General features: G+C 34.9%; 2 protein-coding genes across 6 annotated transcripts in view; both read left to right on the forward strand.

Moving 5' to 3' along the window:
* The first annotated feature begins 133 nt into the window (after positions 1 to 133).
* On the forward strand, positions 134 to 3,356 carry LOC100179972 (transcription factor CP2). Its single transcript, XM_004225800.4, has 2 exons — positions 134 to 714; positions 1,059 to 3,356. The coding sequence occupies exons 1-2, from the start codon at positions 586 to 588 to the stop codon at positions 2,670 to 2,672; spliced, it is 1,743 nt and encodes a 580-aa protein (XP_004225848.1). The 5' UTR covers positions 134 to 585; the 3' UTR covers positions 2,673 to 3,356.
* A 1,114-nt stretch (positions 3,357 to 4,470) lies between these two features.
* Positions 4,471 to 11,203, forward strand: part of LOC100177620 (sodium/hydrogen exchanger 3-like) — a 15,331-nt gene continuing 8,598 nt past the window's right edge. For all 5 annotated transcript variants that reach the window (XM_018811226.2, XM_018811224.2, XM_018811227.2 and 2 more), the window contains exons 1-12: positions 4,471 to 4,679; positions 4,770 to 4,829; positions 5,597 to 5,686; positions 5,802 to 5,897; positions 6,137 to 6,451; positions 6,624 to 6,793; positions 7,302 to 7,558; positions 7,797 to 8,017; positions 8,234 to 8,436; positions 8,952 to 9,041; positions 9,330 to 9,400; positions 10,575 to 10,714. In XM_018811226.2, coding sequence (XP_018666771.1) covers positions 4,604 to 4,679; positions 4,770 to 4,829; positions 5,597 to 5,686; positions 5,802 to 5,897; positions 6,137 to 6,451; positions 6,624 to 6,793; positions 7,302 to 7,558; positions 7,797 to 8,017; positions 8,234 to 8,436; positions 8,952 to 9,041; positions 9,330 to 9,400; positions 10,575 to 10,714 — 1,789 coding nt within the window. In that variant the 5' untranslated portion in view covers positions 4,471 to 4,603. The remainder of the gene's footprint in view (positions 4,680 to 4,769; positions 4,830 to 5,596; positions 5,687 to 5,801; positions 5,898 to 6,136; positions 6,452 to 6,623; positions 6,794 to 7,301; positions 7,559 to 7,796; positions 8,018 to 8,233; positions 8,437 to 8,951; positions 9,042 to 9,329; positions 9,401 to 10,574; positions 10,715 to 11,203) is intronic.

Below are 11,203 nucleotides of genomic sequence, written 5' to 3' on the forward strand. Positions count from 1 at the left end.
ATTAAGTTTATAACCTACCAATTCAAATGTAGACATGTAGTGACAATACAGCTACCATGCATGTTGCTGTTGTGATTCACGTTTATTGCTACTACCTACTAGCCTACACATGTCAGAAGTAGAACTGTATATAGGTGTTTTATTACAATATTTTGTATTTTCTAAATTCAAATAAGGTTAATTTGCACAAAAGTTAGGATTGGTTTCAAACCGCGCTGTTTAACTCGCAACCCTGGCTTCCAAACTACTAAACGAAGTTTCTACATCTTCATCAAAGACTTATTTGCTTGTTGTGCCCACAGTCGCTCCATCAAACAGTGAATTAAGCAAACGTCAGGCTGTTGGAAACTTGGTATCGGAGAAATCAGATACCCAATGTTTCCAATACTTAGAAGACGGTCAACAACAAAAGATCTTGAAACGAAAAGTTCCAGTCACAGTTGGTTTGCCGCAAAGCTCACGACACTCTAGAAATAAAGAGCATTCGCAAAATTCAAGAAATTACGTGTCCACAATTTCTCAGCAGTTGCACGGAAAAGGAAACACAGAACAGATCATTCTCTCACCACAAAGATCGAAACTGAAATGCTTGCTGAACCTTTGCAGGAACTGAACGCTGGACCAGAGGAGGGAGCTATCGAAGTACATAATGATGACAACATAACAGATAATTCATTAAATGTATCAACCGCTGACGCTAATTTGTCTGCTCAGGTATGATGCTTTATAAACATGTTATATACTGATACAATAGGTAATGGGTTCAAGGCTGTACGCTGCTACAATTGTGGGCGTATGTGTTCTTGGGCAAGACACTTAAGGACAATTGCTCCAACCCAGAGGTCACTAATGGGTTGTCCAAATTTTTAGCCAAACATAAAAAATAATAATAATCACCTACAAAATAACATACATGGTGACTATGCTGGCACGAGGTGTATGAAACAGAACATCCAAATTTTTTGACTGTTGTTTTCTGGTCACACGAGGATTAGGTAAGTTACATTTATTCAGAAAGGATTCGCTTGGTTTACTTTTTTATTTGTGTTCAATTGCAGAACTCAAGTAATCAAGGAAAAGATCTAGTGGCGTGGGTGAAAATGGATGGGATGGAGTCTGACCTGGTAAAAGATTTTGATGCAAACTTGTCAGGACTTGGTTTGGAACTTGGAGCAAATGCATACAACATGAGTGAAGTACTCAATTTACCTATATTTAAGCAAGAAAGTTTGTTGGGTAATCAAGGCTTGCCACCACTGCAGTACATGTTGTGTGCCCCCACTTCACCAGCAACCAAAGTCTATGAAGAAACATTAACATATTTGAACCAGGGCCTTCCTTACGAAATTAAGTTAAAAAAGCTGAGGGATATACCGGATTTAGGAACTTTAAAACATGTCAAAAGCCAGCTACGTGTAGTTTTCCATGACCGCCGACTACAATACACGGAATATGAACAGTTTCAAAACTGGAAATTTAACAGGCCTGGTGATAGACTGTTGAACATAGATATTCCTATGTCTGTTGGTGTAATTCAACCCAGGGAGCATCCAGAGCAATTGAACTTGGTAGAGTTTATTTGGGATGTTGAAAAGGAGGCCTCAGTCTTTATTCAAGTGCACTGTATAAGTACTGAGTTTACAGTTCGTAAGCACGGTGGTGAAAAGGGTGTTCCATTTCGGATTCAAATTGACACTTATGCATTGCAAAATTTCAATGAATATGGCCGATATATCCATTCTGCAAGCTGCCAGATTAAGGTATTTAAGCCAAAAGGTGCCGATCGTAAACAAAAAACAGACAAGGATAAAATGGAACGAAGAACAGCACAAGAAAAACTGAAATATCAACCATCATATGATTCCACACTTTTGAGCGAGTGTATGCCAACACTGCCATCTAATGAGCAGCTAGCAACCATGACACATGCAACATCACAGCCACAGAACATAATATCGGAACAAATTACGGAAATGATCGTACCACAGACTGACTACATTGCCGTGTCACAGCCACGATCTAACAATTCTTCTTTGTCCGAAAGACACAGCTTAAATACTACAAGCTATAATCAAATAGTGGAAGCATCAATGATAGTTCCCGATTCCGAAAGCATAAACACAAAAACTAACTGCAGAGCAAGTCCAGCAATAAAGTCGGATGCACTTTTACAAAATGCAACAGTTGCGGAAACACAAGAGTGGCTGCAACGCAACCGTTTTGCTTCTTTCATGAAGACATTCAGTAATTTTTCAGCCTTAGATTTGCTCACATTATCAAGGGATGACACAACACATATTTGCGGTCAAGCAGACGGAATTCGACTTTACAATTCACTTCGATCTAAACCAATTCATCCCCCACTTACCCTTTACCTTACACCTGCATCGCAGAAAAATGAGGGAGATATTTTAGTTTATAAAGCTTATTATCTTAGTCAAGCAACGGAAAATGAACTAATGAAAGCAACAACTTCATGTTTATTTCCACATGACGAAGGACTAGTACAACAACAACAACCTTATCAGATTCTTTATCAACCTCATAGAAAAAATATCCACGTATTAGTCACTGATGAGGTTGTGTCTGTGATAAAAGATGAATCATCTTTCACTGTTCATTTGCTCAAAAATGAAAACTCGGATAATTTCCGTGTAATTATTAAACCTTAGATCAATTGTGTGCAATACATTATATGTCGTGGTTGCAGTGCAGTTTGCTAGTTCTAATTGCTCCTAAACAACAAAAATTTTACACTAGATATAATTGAGGTAATTTGTTATCTGGCGAATCAACTGTAAATTCCATTGTGTGTTTTATTTTGTTTCAAAAAGCTTCTTGTGTGGGGATTTTTTTACATAAAATAGAGTTTGTATTTTTCTAAGGTGTTTATAATAGCTTAATTTTTCAATCTGTATTCCTTCACAGCACAAAAGAAAATTAAAATGTGTAAAAACCACTCAGGTTTAACTGTTATTTAGCGCCTCATACGTATTTTCTGTACAAAAATAATTGGCTTTTCATCACTAATAATCAATGCATCTTTGGCTATTTATGTTTGCTGTATGTTTTTTTTCAGAAGTGTGAATTACTGTGAAAATGAACTAAACAGTACAGCAGTGAATAGCATTAATTATTTTTACCAAATGTATGACATTAAAAGTTCCATTATTTTGTGAATTGTTGCTGCTCGCCTATGTAACTTATTTTTCTTCATTTGGTTGAAATGTAAGTCATTCTAAATTGTACAACAACTAAAAAAGCTTGTTTTACACATCCAAAGATTCCAATCATGTTGTATTTTTAATGACTCTGCCTTTGGTTTTTATGTATCCTGATAAAGGTATATGACAGAGGAATCATGTGGCTCTAAGTGAAATGGAATATGTTTATGTGAACCGAGTAACTGATTTATACTAGTGCAGATTAATATACTTTAACATAAGAAAAATTTAATTTAGATAAAATTACATTAAGTAAAAATGCAAATCAGGCCAGTAAAAATAGTAGTCCACTATGGTGACAAAGTGTCAGCACGTCTCTCCAACCAGAGGCAATGGGTTCAAGGCTCGTTGCTTCTATCATTATGGCGTACGAGACCTTGAACAGGACCCTTAGTGGCCCAGTGGTCACTAATCGGTTGTCCAAATTACCAGCTATGTATATAAAATTAGGTTGGTTCATAGACAAACTGTTTTCAGTTATTTATAAAGTACCAAAGTGTGAAATACACTACTGCAAACTCTTTTATTTATATTAAAAAAAATTGTTTTAATTGTTGAACGTATCATTTGTGTTTTAAATGGAAAGTTTGACAGAAACTAAATAAAGGAGTACTTTTGTAACTGAACAGTGAATGGATACCCCAGTGCGTGCGCGAAAGTGAAGCGTCTGCAAAATGCAGCACGATGTCGCTATTGCTGCTTGTCAGACGTCAGTCAATACTTCGTTCACAGCGCAGTCTGTTCTCGATTCGGATATTCGTTAAAGAAGGCGGCCAAGATAAGCCTAGTTTCCACAAAATTGCAAAAGCAACACGCGCAGTTAAGTTTGTACAGCAAACAAAGGTCCATCAAACTAGCATATGTGCAAACGCATGTTTGGGTGATTAGCGATAGTTATCAGTTACTGTATCCGACTCGCATGTTTACATTAAAGATAGTGGTAGAATAAAACGTATTTTAAGGCTATCGCTTATCTGTGTGCCATGACGTTATAAACCACAAGTGAAGATGTGAGATACGTTATTTACATAACCTGGTGCAGATGGTACCATATAATATTACAGGACGTTCTGTTACACAGTTTAATAGGAATCGTGACTCTATGCGCCCCGCGTAGTTCCTTAAATCAATCGTATTTGCAACCGACCGATAGCAACTGCCTTCGGACATTTAAGGTCATTACTAGAGTTAAGGTCATTACTAATTTACAGTAATTTAAAGGAAACGTGTATACCCAATTATTATACTTAAATCTGTTCAGGGTAGAATGCGGTACACAGACAGTTAAACAAACACACAGCACAAAACAACTTTAAATAGGAAAATGTTTAAATTTCTGCTTTGATTCGTTCTACAATTGAAAACTTCTACCATTCAATATGAAAACAAATGGATTACTTGTTCTTGGATTAACTGGAGGACTTTTTCTATTATCCGTAGCGTTTTTGCACTCCGGTAAGATTAAAAGAGACTGTTTAGCAGAAGTTTAAGATCCAAAATTTCTAACATATTTGTGTTTTAATGTTTTTATATTTGATTTTACAGATTCATTTCAAAGAAGTGTTACCGGTGAAATTGTAAGACATAAGAGATCTTCAGGAGTAGGTATGTAGATTACATTTAACACTGTTTTATATTTCCTTCAGCGGACTACCTCATAAAGAAAATAATTTATTTGAATCTTCATTGTTAAAGTTTATTTAAGGCGCTAAATCGAGATGTCATTGTAGTTAAAAGGGTTATCTTATCAGATGTTCTATTTAGATCAGAGAGTTGTATGTGGTTACGCTTGATCAAAATGGCCACCATTAAGGGAGTATGTGTTCACCACACCTAATGTTATTAATGTACTTATTTGTAAGTTCTGCCTCAGCTAATTGCCAAGCCTATCATATGGGAATAGCTTTAAAGCCACATATAAGTCCATGTCTGTCAACATTAATTTGGGTCATGATTGATTTGCAGTAATGGAAACTGACGGAAGTAATGGATATAGTTAACTCTATAATGGAATTTTTGTATTATGATAGACAAGATTCTGTTTTGTAAGATGAAATTTGCTGCACATTTTAGAATTTAGCTAGTACACATATTAGAGGGTTTCTGAAACAGGGTTACTACAATCATTATTGGCGTTCTTTTGTATTGATCCTTATTTAAAAGGTTGCCAGCAATTTAGTAGGTAATAATTATGGTTCATTGCATTTTTCGCCGGATTATGTCCCTTACAATCTGTCACATCATAGTGACAATGTAAATGACGTTATCACGATATTTGCCCAGCCCTAGGCTGTTTTCTACGAGATCTAAAAGTGTCTTGTCACAAGATCTGTTTGTGCAAGTCATCAGGAGAATATTGTTTCTATTTTTAGCTGCAACGAATGAGTCACAGCATCAAACTAATGTCAGCCAGAGCTCTAATCATAACGAATCCAGTTCAAGTCATGACTCTAGCACATCAGGTAGGCATTTAACATATACTATACCTGTGTTCATGCTTACTAACACTTCCATTAAATTAAAAGGAAATGATTTAAAATAAGCCTGCCTTTTAAAACGAAACACATTAAATTTCAGTACATCGGTACCAGGTGGTTACTATCAACTGGGCACGAGTGGCAAATCCGTTCATAATATCTATATGGATCATATTTGCTGGAATTACAAAAATAGGTATGGTAGGCCTAGCATTTCAAAATTTAAAGTTTCCAGTTAATGTGAAGTATTTCTCAATACTAACATAGGGATACGCATAGTGTATAACGAATAAAAGCCTTAATTTTTGTTCCACGGAACCTGTACAAAATAATTTTACAGATAAAAACCCTTGATTATTGGTTAAAGTTCTTTTACTAGTTAAACTGATTTAATGTGGTGATTTTTGTTGATGCAATTATTTTGTTATACCACAGCGTTTCATCTCATCCAAAAGTATGTCTCTCGAGTCCCTGAGAGTTGCATTCTCATCTGTCTTGGATTGGTGGTTGGAGGTATCGCTTACTCCATCGACAAAGACCATCGGATCGAGCAGTTGCTCTTTAACCCGGACACATTCTTCCTCTTCATTCTGCCTCCTATAGTGATGGAAGCTGGATACTTTATGCCGAAAGAATCATTTTTTGATAATCTCGGCACCATTTTGACTTATGCTATTATAGGGACAATATTTAATGCTCTATGTATTGGCTCATCGCTATTTGCTGTGTATAAATGGGGATTAATGCCAGGTAAGTCATGTACAGACCTTTGAACTGCCATTTACAATTCACAAACAGCTGCGTAACTGTTCTGTATGGGATTAGGGACAGGAAACCTTAGAATTGGATGCTATTGAATCAACATTATCAAATATCAAGTATATATATGTGTGTATTTATAGCAGGGAATTTATGTTTACAGGTATTGAAGAATACGGCTCATTAGAGTTTCTCCATTGCCTTTTATTCGGGAGTATTATATCAGCCGTAGACCCTGTTGCTGTGATATCGGTTTTCGAGGAGATCCATGTTAACACTGTGTTGTACATTTGTGTGTTCGGAGAATCCCTGTTGAATGATGGCGTGGCAGTGGTGGGTTGTGTTTGTTTTCCTGACAGTTTGATCAGCAGTTCCATAAATTCCAGGGGCCGTTGAAGTCAATTGAAACTGCATTGTCAACATTCTTTTATGCGTTGTGATATAGTGGCTTGTAAAACTAAAGCAAGGTCACAATGTACTTAGTGTATGCTTAATACACTGTGATTTATTCAATAATTTTCAACCCTTTACAGTTAAAAGTGCATGTCTTCTTTGGCTGGTAAATTATTACTATTATTTAAATCTGAAAACAAGAATACTGGAAAATTAAATAAACAGTATATATATATATATATATATATATATAATTATAATATGTATATATATATAAAAATTAATATATAAGTTTTTAAAAATTAGTTATTTTTAATCATCAGGCCCAATCAATAAAAATTTTAAAATTTGCCATTTAAATCGAAAGGCCGGAAGGCCACTCTTAACCCAATAATTTAATTAACGATTTTTTGGCAAAAACCTCAGCAAATTAATTCCCTTTCGACAGGTTCTGTACAAAATGTTCGAAGGTTACATTGAAATTGGCCAAGAAAACATCATCGGGATTGATATTGTTGCTGCCATTGCTTCTTTCTTTGTTGTGGCATTTGGTGGTCTGTTTATTGGAATACTCTTTGGTTACGCTGGTTCCTTCATCACTAAATACACGGTTCACAATCGTATTGTAGAGCCCACATTTGTGTTTGTAGTCTGCTACATCGCATACCTTTCTGCTGAGATTTTCCACCTTTCTGGAATCATCTCGTAAGTTGAATTTTTTCTTCCACTAAATACAGTGGTGTCAGTTTTATAGAAACGTGTGTTAACTGTAAGAGTAGAATGGCATTTTTAAATGATATATCAAGAATAAATTACTTATACAATTAGAAATTCAGGGGCTGCTGCAACCCCTGCAAAATTCTCAGGAAACGGATGCATACCCTGCACAAAATAAACCAATATCATCTACTGTATGCGATACCTAACAAGATGTTGCATTTAGGATTGTGTTTGCTGCCTTCACAATGAGCACGTATGTGGAGCACAACATATCCACAAAGTCCCACACCACAGTCAAATATGGGATGAAGATGCTTGCCAACATTGCCGAGACGATCATCTTTATGCTTCTCGGAATCGCAGCTGTCAGCGACTTCTGGCAATATTGGAACACAGGCTTCGTGCTTTGGACATTATTTTTTATCACCCTCTACAGAGCCATAGGTGAGTGATTGAAAATTAAACACCACATAGGGATCAAGCTGATTAAAATGCAGGCTGGGATAGTTAAACACACGTTCCTATGAAACCAATCTAACTGCCTTGTTTACTAATTGGCACAGTGCAAAAAATCTGCGTATCCTATCCTGCCACCCCAGGTTTGGTAGCTATACCTATATAAGTAAATATCCTATGCTAACTCACTACACGATTCACCAGGTGTTGTGGGCCTTACGTTTGTGATAAACTACATAAGATTAGACAAGATTAATCGCGTGGATCAGTTCGTCATGGCATATGGGGGTTTACGTGGTGCGATCGCATTCTCTCTTGTTTCCCTTACACAACCTGAGCATGTACCAACAATCAAAACAATGATATGCTCATGTATTGTTGCCATTCTGTTTACATCATTCGTGCAGGTAAGAGTTTTTTATATTTGGGTATCCTATATTAGCAAGTAGCTTTTATCATAATTTATTTGTCAGATCAGATTTTTATGCAACTTTTGCCCAAAAAATATAAATTTTATAATTAAAAATATTTATTTTATGTAAAATATAAAATAATACAAAATTAGACATAAATTTAATTATTTTTTTTTAATGATTTTGTGGTAAGAGAAATCTTATTAGTCATGACTTATGAATGAATTTTCTCATTAGTTCATTTTCTCATTACAATTTTCTCATTAGTTCATAGTTCAACTTCAGTACTTGAGGCTTTTGTTTTTAAGTGCACCCATACAAACTTTCCATTTGTGTTTAAAATGCTAAAATATTAATCAGCAAAGCTAATATAAAATTCACAGACCTTTTCCTTTTCATATGTATTGCATTTTGTATATTGTCAACATATTATGCTGAAGGAAAGTGAAAATATATTTGTTAATTATTTATGACGTATCCTTACGCACGCGGTAACCACGACCTAACAGGGCTCAACCATTCGTCCCATTGTGGAGCTACTTCACGTCAAAACCTCGGCAAAATACAAGAAGTCGATGTTTGAAGACGTCAATTTAAGGGTAAGCTCTAAGGATTTAATGCCCAAGCTACACAATTATGCACTTAATGTATTTTTAATTAAAAACCCCAAAATCTAAGTACAAGACTACTTTAATACACCAAAGGTAACCAAATACGCAGCAAACAAAAATGGAGTCTGTAATGCTTTTTCAAAGCTATATAAATATATTTGCCAATATCTAGTACCAACAGTGTTTTATTTAAAAAAAAAGCCTTGTTATAAGCTTGAAGTTATGGCAGCGAAAAATCCATATTAAACCTAAACTTCCTAAATTATGGTTTTCCAGATGATTGACCATGTAATGACTGGAGTAGAGGATATTATTGGACATCATGGCCACCATTACTGGATGCAAAGGTTACTAATTAGTTAGCTCTTTTCCTATAAGCTGTATTGATTATTTGCATACAAGCGTGCCATACCAGTTTTAACATAAACGCCCTTTCATATACAATATAACAGTAGAACTGACTATTTATTCTTAAAATTCTAACTATAAATTTTTTCAAATATGTAGTAGGGTGGGGGAGAATGGGACACGTTTCATTCCATTTTCTTGCCTACTTTGGTAGTAAACAAAGAACAATTAAAGCATTGCAAAATCGTATCAAACTGTCCGCACGACTTCAGTAAACCGTTGTTAGTTGATTAAAACACAAATAGAATATTTGGATGTTTGCTGCTAAAAGTCTCCTGTCTTCCCCCATCCTACTATATAAACAATTATAACCTGCCGGAGGTTAAACCAACTCCATTCTTCTATTGAACTCTGGTCACCTTAATCCATTAACAAATTAAACCTCAAGGGAAAACCTGGCACATATAGTTTATTGATAATCTGTGTAAAAGGAAACCTGTTCCACTAAATCCTGCTGTCTATTTTATGTTGATTGCTTCCTGTTTTTATTTTTTAAATGCTGACACGACATATTGTGTGGCTGAATCACTCAAAATGTTTACCGAAAAATTTCATTAAATTGTTGCGGTTGGTTTTGTTCAGATAACAAACTGTAGTAGTAGAAAGGCTCATAAAAGTGCTGACGTTTATAAAATGTTTAGTGCAACAACAAGCATGTGCCGTTTTTATCGTTTTGTGTTACATTATAATGTAGATTTTAAAATAATCGATATTTAGATTATTATGTTAATTATTTTGAAAGTACAAATTTTAAATTTTGAATATTACTTGAAACTTTTCATCGGTTAAGACAATGTATTTCAAAATTTTTTATGTTTTGATGTTTTTAAATTTTACACAATACATGACATTTTTTTCATATTTAATTTGTCCATATCATATGCTTTTTTTCCATATGACATTTTTTTTATACATTATTGCTAAGGTTTTGTAAATTATTGTTGAAAAGCCTGTCTCTCAAAGTTTTTAAAACTCTGGTATAAGCTTTTATAGCATATTATAGACTATATTTTTCGCATAATATAAAGTTTCATAACATAGATTATATTTTAGAACAATATATAGAATACTTCTATATTTGCATTGTAGCATAACATGGGCCCTTCATTACAGACTGCAGAAGTTCAACACAGAGTATTTAATGCGATGGTTCGTCCGAGATCCCTACCTAAGTCGTGACCATGAGCTGTTGGATACATTCCATAGGATTAACAAGCGTGACGCTGAAGATTTGGTTGAGGAATTTGAAAGGGGTGAGTCTGCAAAATTGGCATTTATATAAACTGCCCTTAATTATAGTATTATTATGTTCTTGGCCTGAAAATGACAATATGGCCGAAACACTGAAAATATAAGAAAGTTGTTCTGTAATAGTTATCTTCATGCAATTATATAAGGAACTGTTATTATAGGCTATATATATTGTCAACAATAGGCATATTTTGAGGATAAATATATCCCAAAGTTGAGCGAACATGCATTAGCATTGCACTGTGTAATGTTATGGGGAATTGTTCTAAATTATAGATCATGGTATATGTTTTTGACAGTAAGGCACCCGTTAAGGATAATTATATCGGCTTACCAAAGCCACATTAAAAAATCAAACCTAATTTAACCCAGATTTGGTTCATTGTTCAACTGATTGGTGTGCGTGCGACAAATTATGGCATGCATATTCAAAGGTTTCTAAACAGAATCGTGTGTGTACCTTTTATACTATGCAGACTGGCCGCACCGTT

The sequence above is a fragment of the Ciona intestinalis genome, chromosome 3 (genome assembly GCF_000224145.3).
Source record: "Ciona intestinalis chromosome 3, KH, whole genome shotgun sequence".
Classification (NCBI taxonomy): domain Eukaryota; kingdom Metazoa; phylum Chordata; class Ascidiacea; order Phlebobranchia; family Cionidae; genus Ciona; species Ciona intestinalis.

Excerpts from the sequence above, each read along its gene's own strand:
- LOC100179972 (XM_004225800.4), top strand. The coding sequence starts at position 586 with ATGCTTGCTGAACCTTTGCAGGAACTGAACGCTGGACCAGAGGAGGGA. Across the intron at positions 715-1,058 it reads ACGCTAATTTGTCTGCTCAG|AACTCAAGTAATCAAGGAAA; the intron begins GTATGATGCTTT and ends GTTCAATTGCAG.